The sequence below is a fragment of the Camelus ferus genome, chromosome 19 (assembly GCF_009834535.1).
Source record: "Camelus ferus isolate YT-003-E chromosome 19, BCGSAC_Cfer_1.0, whole genome shotgun sequence".
NCBI lineage: Eukaryota > Metazoa > Chordata > Mammalia > Artiodactyla > Camelidae > Camelus > Camelus ferus.
The window spans coordinates 1977573-1998365 of NC_045714.1; the positions used below are offsets into that span (position 1 = coordinate 1977573).

Below are 20793 nucleotides of genomic sequence, written 5' to 3' on the forward strand. Positions count from 1 at the left end.
AATATGTTAAGCTGTGAGATCTTGAACATGTTTCCTGTCCTCTCTGGGAAGATGAGGGATGCAATTCGGGAATCTGGAAGGAGGTTGTCTGGAATAGAGACTCAGGTCTGGGGTGAGCTACATCTGGAGTAGATTCTGTTTCTGCCAAATGCCAGCTGTGTGATCTTGGGCAAGTCACTTAACCTCTCTGTGCTTCAGTGTCCCCACTTGTAAATAACAATCGCCTCACAGGCTTAAATGAAATACAATGAATCTGTAAGTGCCTTACTCCCAGTAGGCTCTTGACAAATTGTAGAAGTAGTTTTAGCGGATCTTACAGGAACCCATGTTTCCCTCCTGCCTCTTTGGACAACTCTGATAATAAATTATTATGGAGTGAGTGTCTTACTATAGTCCTGAGCCTTTATTGTGCATTTTATTCAAATTCCTCAATGACCTGAGAGGTAAGTACTATTACTATTTCCATTTAAGAGATGTGGACAGTGAGACACAGAGAGGTTAAGTCATCTGTTTAAGAACACAGCCAATAGGGTAGGACAAAAAAAAGTGGTGGGGTTTAAATGCAGGTCTATTTGGATTTAAAATCTATGTAGTTTTCACCTCTCGAATTAAATAAGTATTTTGTAGACAACAAAGGACTGTACAAATTTGATTTTCAGTATCACTATGTTACAACTAATGGTGATGGTGACTCTGGGCAGAAGGGAAGATAGTTTTGCTGCAGTTGAGCTGTCAATGGAAGGATCCACCCTGAGAGGGTGTGAGCTCCCTTCACTGTCATCCAAGGGAGACAGGACTGGGGTCTGAGGCATGGTCCCCAGATGGGAGACAGGGTTAGCACCATGAATCCCAAATGTGGTTGGACATCAGAATCACCTCGGGAGCTCATGACGAAATAGATTTGCAGATTCCAGCTGAGGTTCCTAATTGAGTCATCAGGGTTGGAGCTAAGGATCCTGGTTCCAGATGGAAGAGCATGGGTGAAGCAAGTTAAGAATCACTGGACTAGTGAAATGCTGCAGACCCTCTTTACCTAGGAACACCGGATCCTGGAAGCCACGGGAGCTAACAAAGGAACCGAGGACATGCCCTCAAGAAGCATATGATCATTTACGTATAACGAAACCTTGCTCTGTGCCAAGCATTACACCCATGGTCCCATAAGTCTCTTCCTTCTCCCCTCCCCAAGTTCCCTGTCTCCTTCTTCCCTTTTCCAGCTCCAGCATCCCCTCCTCCAGGAAGCCTCTCCTGACTCCCAGAACTAGGGACCCCTCTTTGGGCTTCCCCAGAGACCAGATTTTCATTTGCGGACATCTGCGTCCGCATCCACCCCCGCTACTCCAGGCTGTGATGGGGCTCGTGGTGGTTCACTCAAGTTCGTGTGCCCAGCACCTCGGCCCAGCGTAGATGCTCACCAAACATTTGCAGAGAGGGACTTGCTCTGCTCCACGAAGGATGGGCAGAGGGGGCAGCGAGGAAAGTAACCACTGCAGGAAGGAAGTAATCCAGGTCACCAGGTTCGGAGGAAACAGGACCTACAAATTCTCCCTGCCACTGTTCAGAAGCAGCCTGGGCTATTTATAGCTCACAAGCCTTCTGCTTCTTGCATTTAAATGCCGGGCCAGGCATGGAATGAAATCCTGGGTAGGTCTGTCAGTTTTTAAATTCTTTTTTTTTTTTTTTTTTTTTTTTTTTTTTTTTTTTTTACAAGAACAGGAGCAGAAAGCGAGGACAAAAATGAAATGTGGCCATTAGGGTGAGCTGCCTGGTGCTGTCCCTGGTCCTGCCTTGGCAAGTCTGTGGTCTACAGACAAATTACACACAGTTCTAGACCTGATCCTAGAAATCAGAGTGTTCCTGTGGAGACCAGCCTGTGAAGGTCCTTTTAAGGTGATTTTTAAATAGTGACTTCAGTTTACAAAACAGTATCACAGCATGACCCTGCCTTGGTTTAAACACGCATTCCTGTGCATGCACAAACACACACACATCTATATATATATATACATATACACACAACTGGAGAGAAATAGCAATGATGGTTAAACATTCTGCTCTTGGATTATAGAATTAGAGTCGTTTTTATTTTCTTTCTGTGTGCTTTCTCTGCATTCTCCGAAAATTTGAGTACACAGAGCATAGACTGAGGATGTTAGACTCAAGGAAATCGGCTCGGCCACTTGCTAGCTGTGTGACCTTGGTAGAGGTCCTTAATTTCCTCATCTGTAAAATGGTAACAGCAGCAGGACCTTCCTCAGAGGTTTGTTCTGAGGACTATACAAAGTAACATGCATGAAATCTTAGCACGCCACCGGGAACATGGCGTGTACTCAGAAAATGCAAGCTAGAATAACTGTACAAGTGTTGCTAACTTATGAAAGCACAAGATTGTTTTAAGAAACTAAAATGATAAATGTTGACTCTCCCACTCCCAGCAAAGAAGCTCATGAAGGACTAGACAGACTATAGCCTAGGGGGCTCAGAGCCTTGGTTCCAAACCCAACTCAGCCAAAAATGCACCAAAGGATCCTTCCTTCCCCTTTCAATCTTGTTTTCTGACTTTGAAAAGGACCATGGTAATGAGTGGACAGTAAGTAGCACTCCTGTAAGCAGGGGCCCAAGAGGCCTGAAGATGATGACACAGCTCTGATCTCCAAGGGCCAGGTCCAGGGCACAGCACCAGAGCCTTTCCCAACCCTCCTTCCTTGGCCCCACCTCCTCCCCACACCCATTTCTTAATGCGCCTACCCAAAAGGCACAAATAAACCTCAGGACACTCCTCCCTGACCACCCAGGACCCCCAGTGACCTGCAGCATCTTCTCCCTGTCCAGCCTGGTAAACAGCTTCTCACCCTTCAAGGCTGTACTCAGCACCCCCTGCTCAATGGGGTCACCCACTTATCTGGTCTGCTTGTCTCTTCTCCTTGGCTGAGGAAGGCCTGTTCTATTCCACACCCACCTTCAGCACCCAGCACACTGGAGTACGGGGGCAGTAAACATGCTGACTGCATAAAGAACACTTTTCAAAATGAGAAAGTGGAGCGCAGAGACGTGGTCAGGCCAATAGATTCACAAGCCAGGCAGACCTGCACTTGACCTTACTGCTGAATGACCCTGGACCAAAGGCAAGCCTATCTTCTCTGAGCTTCGGTTTCCTCGTCTGCACAATGGGCATAAGAAGCGTATCCATATTATATTCTGATATTCTGTCATATCCTGATTATTCAATAGGATAATCCAGGTAAAGTGCTCAGCAGATCTGGCATGTAAGAAACACAAAATGAGCATTTGCTATCATGATAAGGATGACTACTTAAAATGTAAAATGACTTAATGATTATCTCGGGATCCCAGGGTGTCAGTACTTTCCCTTCCAGTCTTGCCCAGGGCTTCTCTCAGGTTCAAGTCCAAGGTGCCCTGTGGACTACTGGACAGGCTGCTTACCTGCACAGATACCAAATTGAGGTGGGTGGAGATACAGCCTCTTTCCACTGGCCACGCAGTACACTCCACTGGTGCCAGAGGAGGGGAAGCCTTTCTCTAATTCGCCCCCCTACAGGAGGTACCATTTTAAACTCAATCACCTGGGTAGGGATGAGAAGTATTTTTCTCTACCTGGCACAAACGTGCCATACAAGCCACGTGTGTGCGCTGGGGCCCACATGTGGGACCACAATGGGAAGGGCACCCCTGGGTGGCTCCCACTCTCAGTTCTAAGGACAATGCATATCCCCCATCCAATACGATGGGGCCCAGGGCAAGAGTACATTGGAGGCCCTCATACTTACTCTAAATATTTAAAAGTTATAAATCAGGCTATTAAATAAAGCATGTTCTGTCCTTCCACTCTGACAAATGTGCCTTCATAATGACCTTGAAGGCCAGGACAGGTTCAAATTTAGAATCCTCAGAGTTCCATGGCTGAATATGGAGTGAGGAGCTGAATATAGGCCCTCAGCTGCAGCCCCTCCTTCCCTTCATCCCCACCTACCCCACCTTCCCCCTAATCCATCAAGGGGCCCACTCTGCACATCTGTGCTCTAATCCCACCTCCACAAACAGCCATTTCGGGGCCAGCTATCAGAACACCAGTGATGAAGGATGGACCTAGGGAAAGGGTCTGTCCAGACCCTGGATGTTGACTCAGGGCCATCTGGATGGGGAATTCCAGGGTCCAACACACCCGGAAGATGGCCCAGAAAGAGGGGTCCAGATGGACATGTCCCTTTTGCCGCACAGATTCCTCATCCAGTGACGAGGGCTGGAGATCAGCCCAATAATGCTGGTAACCCCAGATCAGGGCCCTTCTTGCCAGGTGTAAAGGCAGAAATGACACAGCCCATGGTTCCAGCAGCAGCCAGGTCCACCACTCACCAAACACGTCATGAGAAAACTCATCAGAACCTGACATGAGGCAATTCTCTGAAGGATTGTGGTCCAATTTTTTACCACATCCTTTCACAAATCAGCAGATTCACCAACCACTGAGGGGTGAGGTGGGCATGAGGTTTCTCTTACCTTTCTTTCCTAGCAAGGTCCAGATTTGGGGTTGAAATTTACTGGGAAGTCCAGGGCAGCCACACGTCTAGTCCTACTCTGAGCCTTTCCTGGGGCTGGAGACATACAGACCTCTCTCAATTCTTGCCAGGGCTTGGGTTGCGGACAACCCTTCAAACCCAACCTTTAACTAAAGACTGGTTTTCCTTTACTTTTTTTATATTAATTTTTTTTTTTTTTTTTTTTTTTTTTTAGGATGTAGACATTCACCTCTGGAGAGAAATTATGGGTTTCAAGAGTTCGTGACAAAGAGCTTCATTCCAGAAATGTAAAGCCGGCATTTTAAATTTGGTTCTTATTCACTGCTGGGAAGTATTAGAATGAAGATTACAAATTTAATAATGTAACACGACAGGAACTGGCCCGGCCTCATCTCCAGGAGAGTAATTTGTTCCTGCCTTCCGACTGGCACTTCCCAGCCTCCCAGCATCACCAGACCAGACTGGTGACACACTCCTGACTTCCTTGTCTTGTGCTCTGGCCTAGACACCAGAAGGTCATCACTGCCAGGGTCTGAGGAGTCAACGCTGGAATGGTCTAACCCATCTGGGGAGAGTCACTATAGCCAAAGGGAGCCATCCCTGGGCCCCTTGGCTCCATTCTTCTCATCTGCAGCCACAGCAGTCTTTGCAAAGCCCAGATCTGAGTCTGTCACTTCCCTGCTAAAAACCCAACAGGGGTTCTACAGTCCTTAAGCTCAAATCCAAGATTCTTGACTTGAAAGACCTAGCATGACCCAGTCCTGCTACTTCACTAACTACACGCTCCTTTCCCTGGGCTTTCAAAACACCATGTGCCTTTCCAACCCCAGGGCCTTTGCATAGCTGCTAATAACAACAAGAGCTAATACTTATAGAGCATTGTGTGCCAGGCACCATGCTAAGGGCCTGGCAGGTGTCCTCTCATTAATTCTCATCCCTACTCTGTGCGGTAGGTGGTAGAGCCAAGTGGGTTAGCTCAGACCTTGGAGTCAGACCTCTGGGTTTGAATCCTGCTGCTGACTCTTACTAATCGTGTGACCCTGAGCAACATACTTACCCTCTCCATGCCTGGTTCCTCATCCATAAAACAGGGATGTGCTAGTACCCACCTCACGGGGTAGTTGTGAGACTCTAATGAGTTAAGGGAGGTAAAGCATGAGAATTTGATGGGCACCAAGGGTTAATCATCATTGTCCTCATCTTACAGAGAGAGAGACAAGCAGGATTGATTGAACAACATGGTAAGACCACACCATACAACTTCCAATGGGAGTGTGGTCTCCAGACTCTGAAGACTTCAATTTTTGCCATGACATGGCGATTGTAGAAAATTTGGAAAATACCAAAAAAGTGCAAACTAGGAAGCAAAAACTACCCATAATTCTGAGCTGCAGAAGCAATTATGGTTAATATTTCCATCCGTGTGTATGTGTATATGTGTGCATATGCAAGACAGAGAGAGAATGAAAGACAGGCGGAGGAGGGAGAGAGACAGATGAGGGAAGGGGGAGACAGTTACACAATTGAGAGAATCTGGGATTTGACCCCGTACTCACATGATGGACTCCCAAGTCCGTGCTCTCAGCATTACAGCATTGTATCTCACTCCCCTCTGCTCCCCCTCTTCACGTGGCCAACTCCACTCATCCTGTAAGTCTCAGCTTAGCTGCCTCCTCCCCTCCTACCGCCCAGGTCAGTTCTTTCAGCCCCAGCCTCTCCCGGCACCCTGCGCTCATCCTGCATGGCACTTAGCACAGTAGTGATCAAATTATTAGTTGTTTCTTTGAGCTGTCGAATGTCTAACCCTCTCCCACCAGACTGTAAACTCCATGAGGGCAAAGACTGGGCTTGTCCTGGGTCACCAGCACCTAGGGCAGGATCTGGCCATCAGCAACTACCGGAGAAGGGAGAAATGGAGGGGAGAGGCAGGGAAGGAGGGGAGGACTGGGGTTCAGCTTCACCTTTTGCAAATCAGTGGGTGGGATGCAGCCAAGAATCACACAGTCCCTGACCTGGAGCAACTTGTGGTGTGGCAGTGGAACAGTGAGATCAGTTAGACTTTGCAACTGCTGGAGAGAGAGGAGGTCAGAGTCCCTTGCGAATGCCCAGGAGGAGGGACCAACCCTACCTGAGAGAAGAGAGGTGTGCTTCCTGGAAGAAGTGGTGTCAGAGCCCGAAGAAGGCAAGGGAGGGCATCCCAGGGAATCACCCAAGCAAAGACATGGGAGATAGAGGCTTCCAAGAGTGGAGGAGCTGATTTTTGCCTGGAAGTAACAACTGGCTGAAAAGGCTAGAAATACGAAGTTAAATAATCTGACCCTACCCACAGCTCATTTCTTGTCCATCCTGCCACTTTCTCTCCAGTACACTCTCCAAACTGTCAGGCCCCTGAGTTGGCAAGAGCCATCCCCTGCCCCCATATCCCTCCTCTTTACCATTTCAGTGACCACTGATTTCCCGTGGCCAGCACACTTTTTCTTGTCCCAAGGACAACAAACAACTCTCCACCCCTCAACCAGTGACTGATGGGAGATGGGGAGTATAAACACCCCAGCTCCCGCAATCCTGGGTGGAATGACGGAGGTGCATGTTTTATTCCAGGAGTCTGCAAACTAGGGCCCATGGACTAAATCCAGCTCGCTGCCTATTTTTGTAAACAAAGTTTTATTAAAACACAGCCCCACTCATCCATTCATATATTGCCCATGGCTGCACCGGCACGCCAACTGTGTAACTGAGCAGTTGCAACAGTGACCTTCTGATTTATAACAATGAAAACATCCAGGGTCTGGCCCCTTAGAGAAGTTTGCTGAGCCCTGTTCTACACAGTCTCCCAGAGCCCCCAGCAAGACTTAACTTACTTGCCCTCCACCAGGGGTCACTTGGAGGACAGCACTGTTTCCCTGACTGACTTTCTCACTCCCTCCTGGAGCTTCATCCATCACCTTCGTGAACCCTATGAACCACATATAACCACTATTTGACTGTTTTGACTCCTAAAAATGGCAGTTTCCTATGGTTCAACCTAATTCTTGTATTCAAATCCTTGTCTTGTAGGGAACCCAAGCTAGGACAGCAAGACAAGTGTCACTGCACCCGTTCCACAGAGAGGCCCTGGTCTGACACTGTTCCCTGCACACACTCTGCAGAGATCAGCTCTGGTTTTGGACTCTCCACCCTCATCCCAATCAAAGCCCTGCCAGGTCCTTGCTATATGCAGCATCATTAGAACACCTGCCAGGCCACCTGAGGCTTACAGCCGTGGAGTCAATCATCCAAAGAGGAAAGCAAGGCTCAAGAGAATGACTTGCCCAGGGTCACTCAAATGGGCAGAAATAGGGGCTCAAGTTCTGGTTTTCTTACGACACACTCAGGGTTCATTCCATGACAAATCAGCTACCCCTTAACCTTTCACCACAAGCAGCCTGTCAGGGCCCCTGCCCACCTCTCTGGAAACAAGGCCAGTTTTCCATGAGGATCAGATGAGATCAGATAGGCACCCATGTTCTGTCATACCCAAAGGGCTTTACGTTTGCAAGGTGCAAAACAGAAAACCAAGATAGATATTTTTCAAAGAGGTAACTGGAAAGAAGCCCACTAGGAAACACAGAGTATCATGAAAAGAATTAAAATGCAGCACAGAATGTTGGCAAGACCATACGTGTTGGAGGCAGGCCTGAGTTTGAAGCCCTGTCCTACCCTTCACTAGCTTGACCTTGGCCAAGAGTCCATCTGAATACTCGATTCCTCCAGCCCCACCCAATGTGGTGATCATGCACACTTCATGGGACTATGGAGAGGGCGACCTGTAATGAACAGGGTGGACACTGTTCAGCACAGAGCTGGCCACACCTGCTCTCCCCACTCTGTTGCCAGAAGCTCCCAGATAGCAGGTGGGTGGACCCAGCCCAGCCAGATCCCCCAAGCAGGATGCCCATCCCACAGCTGCTGCGAGTATCTGCGGTTCCAGCTGACAGCTGCTCCTTCCTTGGAGAACTGCCCTTAGCTGATGGGAGCTGCCTTGCCCCAAAAGTAGGTCCTTGCCCCCACCTGGGGGATTGTCCGCAGTCCATGACGGACTGATACGGGAGTACAGAAGGCCAGTTACCTCTGTGATGCCTTCTGCCCTCTAGAGCCTCCCAGGGGTCAGGCTGAGGCTAGCGTGAGGCTGAGTGCCCATCGTTACCTGCTGCTTCTGTTCCTGCTCATCCTGCATTCTGGCCTTACCTGAGAGCACTTGCACAGCATATCACCTACACAAGAATCCACATCTCAGGCTAAGGCAGTGGGAACAGGAGAGAATTCTCCCATCTTCTGCATTCTTTTCAAGTTAAACATCGCTGGGAGGAGTCAAAGAACACTATAACATGTTAATTTCTCCCTCCCTTTTGGCACCCACTTGAGTCCCATCAGGGTCAGGCTTCCCAGTTTGGGAGTCTCTCTCCTAGGACTCAGCACACCCAAGAGAAGCTAGGCAGAAGTGGTGGCAGCTTCCAGCCAGATGGCTCGGGGGTGGGTTGGCCGGGGTCTGGGTGGGCTACAGAGGCACCTGGTCTGCTCTTGGTGTTGAGCCCAGGCAGATGAGAGATGTTTCTCAAGACATTTGTTGAGGAACTAATTAATTTCCATTACAGGCCCCAATTAGTGACACATCCTCCCATCCACTTCCAAAGCAACTCCAAGTAGCATTTCCCAGGGACACAGAGTGCTGGAAATGCAAGGTATGGACTTGAAGACTCAGGTGCCGATAGGGTCCAGAGTGGCCCCTTGGGCCACCTGGGAGAGGAAGAGGCCCTGGCTGGGAGTTCAGAAACATCAGTTCTATTCCTGGTTTTGCCAGAGATCTGCTGTGAGGCTTTGGGCAAAACATGCAATCCTTCTCTGGGCCTCAGCTAAGATGAGGAGAGGATTTCACAAAGAATTCTGGCCAAAAGACTCTAAGACAGTAATAGCTAACACTCCTGACACACTTTTACTGTGCACAGGGACTCTATAAGTACTTCACAAATATTTACTCATTTAATCCCCATTACACCTTCAAGGCAGGAAAGGGCTGTTATTAGCCCATTTTAGAGTTGAGGAAGCTGAGGCTCAGAGAAGTTAAGTAACTTGCTCAACGTCACACAGCCAGTAAGCGGCAAAGCCAGGATTCAAACCCAGGCCAACTAGCTGTGGAGTTTGTATAACCACCACTACGCTATACCACCCAGCATAATTTTTTTCTTTGTTCTTTTTTTTTTTTTTTTTTTTTTTTGCCTAGTATAATCTGATTACTCTTGAATCCTCACAGGGCTGGGTACCACCATACACATTTAATAAGAAATTGTTAGCTGAAAAATAAAGGAAAAACTGGTAGCCTAAACAACCGTGATGATGGTTTGTAGGAGTGGGACTAGGTGGCCGAGGCGTTAGGAAGACCGATGTTTCCTTGGGTGTCCTTTGGTACCGTTTGGCTTTTCACCATGTAACATGTCATTATCAGTAACAGCAGCATAAAGGGTTGTCAGGGCCGGAAATAGTGTTTACCCTGGGGAGGGGACAGGAGAGCCAGAAGATGGAGGTGCCGGGGGCCCTTTTAATTGGATATTTTTCATGCTTCTAAAATTTGTACCATCTGCATATATTACTTAATTCAAATAATATTTATTCTTTTTAAAAGTATTGAATGACCAATTAGCCAAGGATCAGCGAAGACAGAAACTTGGGCAGGAGGGGATGCCATGGGGATGAAGATGACCATAGAGGCACAGAACAGGGGAGGAATCCAAAGGAGGAGATGAGGGGCCTGAACAAGTGTCCTCTGTTTTCTGGGAGACTCTGGCTGTACCTAAACCAAGCCCGCTAGACCCTTGCTCTACAAATAAGGATTCCGAGGCCCAAAAGACAGAGGGAAGCAGCTGTAGGAGATGCTGAGCTTCAGTGGCTGAACGGAGATCTCTTCTCTTGACTCCTAACGCAGCATCTCAGGCCCCCTGGGGGCACACAGTAAACACCAGCAGTCCAGACCAGAGCCAGGAGTCCCAACCGCAGGCAACACACTCCTACCATCCCGCCCTCCTGCGCCCAGGAAGTCTACAATAGCAGGAAATGCAGGGCTTCCATGTCCTGGATGCTTCTACCTAGTATGAGCATTATCTCTTAATTCTCACAAGGTGGGAGTTATCCACTCCATTTTACAAAGGAAGAGACTGAGGCCCAGAACAGTAACACATCACGATCAAAAGACACAGCTACTACGTGGCAGAGACTCAAAACCAAGCTCAAGAGCCTCCAAAGTCCGTGCTCTTTTGCTACCCCGAGCCACCCGGAGCCACCCCTCTTGGAGTATTTCCCATCAGTTTAGGACAAGTTCCACTTGGAAAGTATTTGTAAATACCTTTGTCTTCAGACTCTTTAGTTTTATGGGACTGGATGGGAATCTTATCACATCATGTTTGTTCCCTGTGCCTCCAATCTGAGCAAAATCTCAACCTTCCCTAGAAAATTGCCAGCAACCCCTTTCTTACAAACATCTAAATTAACTGTCTCAGTAAAATCCCTTGGTAACATTTCCCAGCATTTTGCCCCTTTATACCGATGGTTCCTTTGATTTACTTCTTCCCAGCAGAGACCCGTCCTCAAATGAACCTCCTGGTTTTAACACAGAGCCCTGCCTTTTCCCAGTGCAAGAAAGGGACTGTGTCCTCCTGTTCCATCTGGTAAAAGGTGCTAGACCTGAGCCCCTCAAAATCCCCAGAGCTCTCTGAGGTCAATATCTCACAAAAAGATACTATAGTCTGATGTGTTATTCATGTCGACTCATTTATCATTTTCCAAAAGGACTGATGGGGTCTTTCACATTAAGCCTGGTGCAAAGCAGGGCAGCAGCTGAGGCTCAGATGATCTGAGACCATGTGATGGGAACAGGAGCGCCTGAAGGCTATACTTGGGTACTGAATTTAGTATCCAATGTCCCAAGTATTTAAGACACAGGTATCCGGGAGACATCCCAGGTTGAGAAGAACCCTTCGTTTCTCTCCAGCTTTTTTCTCTAGCCCAGTGGTTCTCAAGGTCGGGTCCCTGAACCAGTATCAGCATCACCTGGAACTTGTTAGAAATGAGATTTTTCAGGTCCTGTCTCAGAATGAATGAGAAACTCTAGGGTGGGGCCCTGCAGTCTATGTTTTAACAAGCCCCTTCGATGATTCTGACCCATTAAAACCAACGAAAACGAGCACAACTGCAGCAGGAACCACTAACTGAGCATCTATTATGTGCCCGGTATTAACCCCACAATCTCGTGAGTCCTTGTAACTGAGGAAAACTTAGTTCCACATGCCTGGCTCTGGGGTAGGTGTGTTTTGTGCATTATGTCAATTTATTCCTCACAACAACCCTTTGAAGAACTTACTATTATTATGCCCCCATTTTAGAGATGAGAAAGTAGAGCCCCAGGGAATTGAAGCCACTTGCCCAAGGTCACAAAATCTAGAAGCGGCAGAGGCAGGATAAAAATTCAGGTGCGTCAGATTCCGAAGCCATGTTCTTTCTATCCCACCTCAGAAGCTCCCCAGAGTTTCACAGCTATGTCACCCCATCACCCAGACAAGCTATACAGCCAGGTTAGGTGAGAGTTGAGGAGGGGAGAGGGGCAGGCATGGAGAGCAGAAAAAGCCCTTTGCATACTCCGTAGTACCTTCCAGCTACAATATGAAAGGAAGCCATGTGATGCACTTAAAGGCAAAGCCATGAGTGTCTGAAAAACAAAAAAGACAAAGATTTGGGAAGCATGAGTTCTTGGCCTCTCTCTGACTTTACCCTGCGGGGGACCTTTTCTCTTCCCACTCTGAACTTCACTTTCTCCACCTGCTATTCCTTATCACTGTCTACAAGGCTGAGTGATCTGCCCCCAGCTTACTTCTCTGACCTTGTCTACCCTCACACACTCTAATCATGCTGGTCTGCTTTCTGCTTCCTAAACACCCAAACTCATGCTGACTTCAGGGCCTTTGCATCAGCTGTTTCCTCTGCCCCTTGAACCCTCTATCCCCCCTCATATTCCAATTGCTGCTTCTCTTGTCATTTAAGCCTCAACCCGAATGTCACCTCCTCAGTGAGCCTTTCCTGATCTTACTTAATGTTATCTCCTATCCCATCTACTATTTTCATTCCGCTTAATACAACCTGAAATCATTTATTGCTTAATTTCTTTCCTGTTTATTGTCTGTCTCCTCCAACCCAGAACATAACTCTGTGAGAGCAGAAACTGTGTCTGTCTTATTCCCTGGATATATCCCTAGCACCTAGAAGGCTGTTTGGCACTGAGCAGCTAATTAAGTATTAGTTGAATGAATGATACCAAAGGAAAAAACCCGGACTTAAAGGCCAGAGTCCTGGATCCTTAACATGTGACTTTGACAAGTCATTTTGCCTCAGTGAGCCTCAGTTTCCCCCCTTGTCTAATGAGCAGAATGGACTTGGAATGGTCCCTTTCGAAGGGGCCTTCCAAGACTGTGAGTCTTGGAAAGCTAGGCCTGGAACCTGCCCAGTTGGTCCATCCAGAAGAGACAGTCGGCCAGGGTCCCTACAGCAGCTGCCCCTTCCCCACCCCCACCCATGTCCCTGGCCAGCCACGCAGTCATCTCACTCCCCCGTCGCAGAAACTGTTAATGAAGTGCGCACTGCTAAATGCAGTTACAATTACGGGGGCTAAGAATAAGGCGCTGACATCAGCCTTGTCAGTTTCCGAGTGAATCAGAAGGGGAGGGGTGAGGAAGCAGAAAAGGGGAGGGGGGATGGCGCTCTGGAGCTGTCAAGTGGAAATAGCACAGCGTTAAATATAATCCAGCATTGGCCTACATCGGTCTGGAGAGGCAGGTGATGGCTGGGCCCCCAGGGCCAGGGCAGACAACTGGATTCTTCAAGGAGGCCAGGCAGCCCCGGGATGGGGATCATCCAGGAACTGATGGCCAAGAAGGCACTCCAGCAGGCTGGAGCAGAATATAAAGGGATGGCAGACCCTGCAGGGGCACATCTAACCCTGAACAGGCCCTCATACCCTGGGCTTTGTCAGTGGATGTTTTGATAGCATAAGCACAGCCATCAGAGCTTGCACAGTCCTCTCCCACTTGGAATCTCTTTCAGTCCAAGAGGCAGAGGGTGGCCTCTGGAGTCAAACACACCTGGGTTTGAATTACCACCATGCAACCCAAGAAAGTCATTAAACCACACCAAGCTGCCTGGCTTTTCCTCATCTGGAAAATGGGTGCATCAGCCACAGTAGTTGCCTCTTCTTGCTTAGGTTGTTATAGGACTCCATGAGACTATGGAAAGCACTAAGCACAGTTGAGCAAGCCTTTCAATCATTTTATCTTTACAACCCCAAGAGATGCTTTTTTAAGATGAGGAAATTGAGGTCCAGGACTTGCCTGAGGCCCTAGAACCAAAGCAGAGTAAAATCAAGCCCCACAGAATAAACTGGATGGGGGAAAGGAGAGAATTCCAGTTGGTCATTCCAGGGGGCTGGGGGTGGGGGTGGGAACTGGAGCTCTGACAGTAAAACTGGGATTGACTGGAAAGGGGTGGGCGGGGCACATAGATTATAGTGGGGGAGATGTTTGCACCCTTCTGAGCACATTCTCCAAAACTGGAGCCTTTCCAACAATTCTTAAAAGAAACGCTGAAGCGATGGTAGTTAAGGCCACAATGAAGAGTTGTTAGAAGAGGCACAGTAAAAGAAATGTCCTGAGATTGGAGAGATTGTCAGCTGACCCACAGTCTGCTCTCCTCCACACCTGCTTCTGGCTCTCACTCAGCCTTCAGTTAGAAGGGGCTCAGCCTCCAGGATGGAGATGGGTCGGGTGGGAGGCAGAGCATCATTCTCAAAAGGAGACAAGGTGGATTGGCCCCATCTTTCCCTCCCCACTGAACAGAACCAGGTGGGCCTCTGGCAGCTACAAACACCAAGGAAGCTGGAGCCAGGAGTCTGGCAGCTTGGGGACAGGGGAGAGGGGTGCTGGAGGGAGATAGCATTTTAGGAAAGAGCTCTAACACCATCAGAGCAGAGCTGCAAGCCAGTAATCTGTGAAATGGGGGAAGGGATAACTCCCCATGAACCTGATTTTTCTGAGCTATTTCTTTCAGGGTAATTTGATTAAGATAAAGTAGTTTCGGTCCACACTCATCCCACTCCACAACTGAACTATGGGAATAATTGGTTGAATTCTTTACTATGCCTCAGTTATCCAAATCTAGAAGAGTTCTGCCCATCTGCCAACACATAAAGGAGATTACAGTGCTTGGTGGTATACCAGGGGAAGGGGAAGAGAGGGGACAGGCCTGCGCTAGGGATGAGGGTGGGAATGGAGGCTTCAAAACCTCCACCTCCCACCTCATGCCCTCAAGGGGCCCGGCTCCTGAAGGATATTTTAAGGCCTCCCCTCCCCATTCCCCCTTACCTACTCAGCCCCAGCCTTCCACCAGGACTAAAGTACTCTGTTCCCACCATCTCAGGGGCGACGGGTAGGACAGCAGAACATTTGGTTTCCCAGAAAAAGCTCAGGTCAAATTTCAAGGACAAAAGTTAGCACTTGGTCTGGGAAATAAAACTCTGCCAAAAGGAGTAAACTGGGGAAGGGAGGGGGGATTCTAGTACAGTCATTCCAGGTGCCTGGGGTCGGGGAGGGATTTGGAGCTCTCATCCCCCCCTACTGTGATCTGTCTGGCAAGACACGGCTATCTCCACCCTACAAACCAGGAGAAGTAACTCAGACAGCCCCCTCCATTTCCCCTCTGTCCAAAAACAAGGGGAGTGGGCATTGGCACTAGTTTGTGGGATGCATCCACCACGCCACCCCACCCACCAGATCTGGCCTGAGCAGAAGGCGGTACCATGAAGGAAGGGCTTTCCAGCCCAGAGACATGGCCTGAACCGCTAGGAGAGGGACGGGTAGCCGGCCGGTGTTGCCATGGCAACTTCCTCCCTGTGCTGGATCGAAGCATCCTATGGGCAAATAGGAGCTGGCTGCTCCAGCTTCTCCGCCCCTCTCCAGGGCGGGTGGGGGAGAACTGGACGCCGAAACCACTTGGTCAGACTCAGGGACACCATTCTCAATTTCAGACCCTGATGTAGCAAATCCCTTCGGCATTTGCTGGAAACTGGAGACACTCTTGCTCCAACAACTGTGCCCCAAGGCAGAGTGGCAGGGCTGGGACTGTAGATGTGATGAAAATTAACTGTTAAGTAGAACAGGGAAATGGGGAACTAGGTGCTCCCCACCCTCTTGCTCCACATGCAATTTCCCCAAATCCCCATCTTTAAATCCCTCCCAAGAAGGAGGGCCCAACTCTGCCTTAATAGCTATAACAATGCGATAAAATTAGCGTATTAAAATTATAAAAGCTAACATTTTGAAAACCAGGCTTCCCCCTCCCAAAACCCATAGATTCTTTTTTACAGTCATGTTTAGAAACAAGTCTTACTTGGTAATAAGATAGATAATAGCTAACAGGTACTGAGAGCCTACCTAGGGCCAGGTACTGTATAAGCCCTTTGCAAGGCGTAAACAGTGTAATAATCAATGCATAGATGCTTGAGTCAGACTGCTCAAGTTCAAATCCTACTGCCCTCATTTCCTGTCTCAGTGACCTTGAGTGAATACTCTCCCTGTGCCTCAGTTTTCCTGCCTGAAAGTGGGGATGTTAAATGTTAATTTTACAAAACTGCTATGCTATGAGGAAAGAAAATAATATTGAAAGTGCCTAGGAGGATACTTAGCAAAAGGAAATTATTTTTTAAATGCTGACCCTCTGCGGTCCATGCTATTATTTTCTTCTTCATACAGATGAGAAAGTAGAGGTCACATGTTTTACTCTTCCCAGCTCCACCCCTCCTAAATTACAAACTCAGTATCAGCAAGACTGAGCAATGAAGAAACAGAAACAAAAATGTCCCCAAGTGCATGCTTCTCTAAAGCCCCAGCATCTTTGTGAAAGGTGGCAAAAGCAGTGTAAGAAATGAGCTCAGAATGCACGAGAGAAGATGCCCCTTGGGAGGAAGTCTAGGAATCCGCAGTGACCAGCATCCTAAGCCGCAGAGTGGCTAGAAAGGAGTGGAAGGGGCAGCTTCCTTTGCCCACAAAACATCCAAGGCTCCCAGCCCAAGGCAGGAAAGTGCTGTGGCCCAGTTAAGGTGAATGAAAGTCTTTTCCTCATACAGTTTCTCAGGAAACCAGCTGAAGGGTAGCATATAAGCCCCAAAGATGGCTCTGGTTGATTAAAAACAAAATGCATTGGACAGGAGTCAGAAGCAGCAACAAAGGGGAGGCACCTAGATGAGCCAGAGGACCATCAGGGACAATTTTGAGCCATTAGGGACAGAGGGGCATAAAACGGGCCAGGGGAAGGAGTGGAGAAGAAAAAGGCAGAGCAAAGCCAGTTCTGCTGGCCCTCCAACTGAAGCAGTCTCTGTCCAGCATCTGAGAGCTATTCAAACTGCTCTTTGAAATTAGTTCAGTGTGGTGCTGTTTTAAAAGAATAAATCCAAAAGTCTAGATCTTTTTTTTTTTTTTTAGGAGAAAGTTAATGACTTTGAGATGAACAGGAGAAATTACGCACCAAGACAACATTCCCAACTTCTGATTTTCACCAAACACGCATTAGCTTTCCGGAAATGAAACTTCACTTTCTTTCTCCCCCTCCCAAACTTGAAGCATCCCTTAAGATGAGCAGACAGTGAGCACGGAGATGCCCAAACCAAACTCTGCTACCAGCTGCTCCCTGGGGCCTCCCCACCTAGCAACCATTTTCTACACAGTGAGATTCAACTTTTTAAAAAATTCCCTTTCAGAGAGGGCCAGTGCTTTACTGGAAAGAGAGCCAGACACCTGATTTTAGTTTCGGCTCTGCCTGCCTCACTGGGTGACCTTGGGTTACTTACACACACATACACACACATACACATACACACACAAACACATACAACCCCAGGGCTTCAAACTCACATGTGAATACATTCGCACAAATACACACACACATCCATTTGGGGTCAAAAAGGGGTTGGACAAGTTGATTACTAGGTCTTCCAAGGGAAAAACAACAATTTGGGGGCAGAGGGCATAACTCAAGTGGTAGAGCACATGCTTAGCACGCACAAGGTCCTGGGTTCAATCCCCAGTACCTCTTCTAAAAAAATAAATAAACCTAATTACCTCCTCCCCCCAAAACAAAAAGAATTTAAAAATAATACGATAATAAATTAAATGTTTTTTAAAAAAGAATTTAAAGAAACCCACTGGGGAAAAAAAAAATCAGGTGGACCTTTAAAAATCTCTAACGTTCCATGAAGTTACCTATTCTGACTTAAGTGAAACCAGAGCTAGCCGCCTGCACCAGCAATAATAACCAAGGCATCCGATCCATGACGTGGAGCATGACTTTGGAGAAAAGCCCAACTGTCCCTGCCACGTATGCGCCTACAAAACCATGCTCCTGTCCAGCCTGGCTCTCGAGACCCAAGTGGCCTGCTGAACTTCAGGAGTGTCCTTGAATATCAAGTGAGGGGCTGGGGAGCCAGCTCCACAAGGCTGGTGGGGCTCCCACGCTAGCCTGATTTCCTCTCTCTGATTTTGCTCCAGGGGAGTCCACTGTGTTAGGGAGCCCCTCCATTCCCTCTCACCTTGCCTTGTCCAGATTAATAATACAACCTCCCTCAGCTGCAACGAGGGGAAGGTTAAGCCTCTGAGCCTCAGTTATGTTTTCTGTAAAATGGCTCTGCAGTAACCATCTTTACTCCACCCCTGTCTGCAGGTCAACAGCAAGACAGGTCTGTCAGGGGTCGGACTCACATACCTCATCATTTACTTAGCCAACACAGTCTCTGGAGAACCTTCTGCCTTTCTCCCTATCTCCCTCTAGCTCCTGCAGGAAGATTTGAGTGCCCATCACCCACCACTGCATCCCAATGCTTATCAAATAACTGGTTGACCAGATAAGGATGCCTGCAGGCAGAGTCTAAAGCAGGGCCCATGAACTCCCTAAAACTTGGAAAAAATTTTTTGAATGGTGCATAAGTGTATTTGGGGGAGAGCTTGTCCACATTTTCATCAAGTTCTCAAAAGTGTCCATGAAACCATCTGGCTCCTCCCCATCACACACACCCCTCTCCGGTTTGTCCCCTTATTGAATTAAAATACTCTCAGATTTTCAGCTTACAAAACATTTTTAAAATTTACCCTTGAATCTGAGTCCTGTCATCCCATTTTACAGATGATACGGAGGCTAGGGGTGGCATGACTTGCCCAAGGTCATGGCTAATCAGTAGAGAGTCAAGTCTGGAAATTGATTCCCACTCCCAACCTGGCACTCTTTGGGGAACTCTCACCCAAGCCCTCTAGCTACCCCACCTGTTGGTGGATTTGCTTCCTCATCACAGAATTATAACCGGAGCCCTTCTGCTGCCTCTGCCTGGACCCAGGGCCCCAAAGAGCAGGTTTCCCTACGTTTCCCCGCCCCTTGGGCTCTGGCTGAGGTTAAGCGCAGGCCTGGGAGCCTAAGGTTCAGGCCGCAGGATGGTGGCCGGGTTCAGCCCACCCAGAAGGGCTACTCCAGGCACAAGAGCACCCGTGGTCAGAGACACACTCCGGAGGGCGCGCAGCTGTAGAATCGGCGCCGCTCTACGCCTCCCTCTGGGATCAGCGGGGAGGTACGCTAAGGGAAGGCCGTCACCCGGTCGGTCCCCTCGTGGTCCGTGCTAGTCAGGTAAGAACCAGGAGCCCGGAGCCCCTGCCTTTGGGGGAAGGGGAGGAGAGACAAACCGGGGCACTCAAGGCCTTGGGAGCAGGGCGGGGGTCTTGGGCAGGGAGCCTCTGAATGCAGCCCAGACAAAGATGGAGCGGCAAGGTCTGCGCGCCACCTCAAACGGCGGGGGGCGCGTCGGGGCCCCGGGGGTGAGGCAGCCAAAGCCCCGAGGTTTGAGGAGTGGTCACAGTTACAGGCAGGAAGCTCGGGGAGGGTAGCAGCTCGGATCCAGGCACAAGACAGGGAGCATTCGGTAGACGCAGGTGAGTAGGAAGAGCTAAGTCCAGACGACCTAAAGGGCCCACCTGCGGGAAAGGGGTGAATGCAGATAATCTAGCGGTCCCTGGGGGACGGCAGGAGGCGAGAAGTCCCCGCATCCTAGAGACCTTGAGGTCCCAGGGGTGGGGAAGACGACCCTGGGGGCGCATTCCCGAGCGGGGTTGGGATTGGGGGTGGGGAGGAGAGAGTGGCCACCTCTAAGAGAGCACCGGGTAGGCGAGGGGGCCTCGGGATCTGGCTCCCGGGACGCGCCCCGGGGGTCGGGGGCGGACTGCGCGCTTACCTGCGTCCTCGTCGTCGAAAGAGTTCATGCACGGGAAGTAGATGGCGAGCGCCTCGAAGGAGGCGGACAGGCTGAGGCGGCTCTGCGAGCGCTCCATGCCCGCGCCGGCGCCCGGCGCCTCGGCCGCGGCAGCGGCGGCGGCCGGTTTGGGCAGCTTGGCCGCCCCATTCTTGACGCGGAGTACGGCGCGCGGCGTGGTGGCGGCGGCCCGGAGCCGGGCCGGGGCTCCGTGGCGGGGCTGGCGGGCGCGGCGGGGCCGGCAGGCGGGCGGGCGGGCCGGGAGCTGGCGGCGCGCGGAGCCCCAGGCGCGCTGTGCTCCCGGCGGCGGTGGCGGCAGCGGAGGTGGCGGCGCAGCTCGCTTTGGCCCGCGGCGCCCCCCGCCGGCCGCGCGGGGCGGGCTCCAGCCGCCGCCGCAGCCAATCGGCGCCGCCCGGGGGAGGGGGCGCCGCGCGCGGGGCGTGGGAGCCGGAGAGCGCGGGCGGAGCCCCTCCTCGCCGCCCAGGCCCGCAGGTGTGCGCGCCCCGGGGGAAAAGAGCGCGGGGTTGGGCGCCCTCTGTCCCGGGGCCGAACCCCCACCCTACCCCACCCCCCACCCCCATTCAGCCCCCAGAGTCTCCCCGGCTCCAAGTGTCCAGTCCTTGATGGAGACCGGCCTCCTCCAGGGACACAGACCTGCTCAGAGGAACACACTCAGAGCGACCCTCACTGGAGACCCTCAAATTCGTACGTGAACCCGCAGAGGAGCTCAAACGGGCGCCCGCACTCTGCAAGGTACACCATAGACACTCTCCAACTCTTACACACCCAGAGAGATTAACCCTGACTCACTCACTCACAGAGACACTTAGGGAACCAATCCACGGACCCTCTTAGACTCCAGAAACCCAGGGAACGGCAAAGGTAGGTCCAGCCGCGGAC

At 50.0% G+C, this 20793-nt stretch overlaps 1 protein-coding gene across 2 annotated transcripts in view; it reads right to left on the reverse strand.

Moving 5' to 3' along the window:
• Nucleotides 1-19998, reverse strand: part of RIMS4 (regulating synaptic membrane exocytosis 4) — a 55879-nt gene extending 35881 nt beyond the window's left edge. For both annotated transcript variants that reach the window (XM_032461220.1, XM_032461221.1), the window contains exon 1: nucleotides 19876-19998. In XM_032461220.1, the coding sequence (XP_032317111.1) occupies nucleotides 19876-19972 (97 nt within the window). In that variant the 5' untranslated portion in view covers nucleotides 19973-19998. The remainder of the gene's footprint in view (nucleotides 1-19875) is intronic.
• Between the last annotated feature and the right edge of the window lie 795 nt (nucleotides 19999-20793).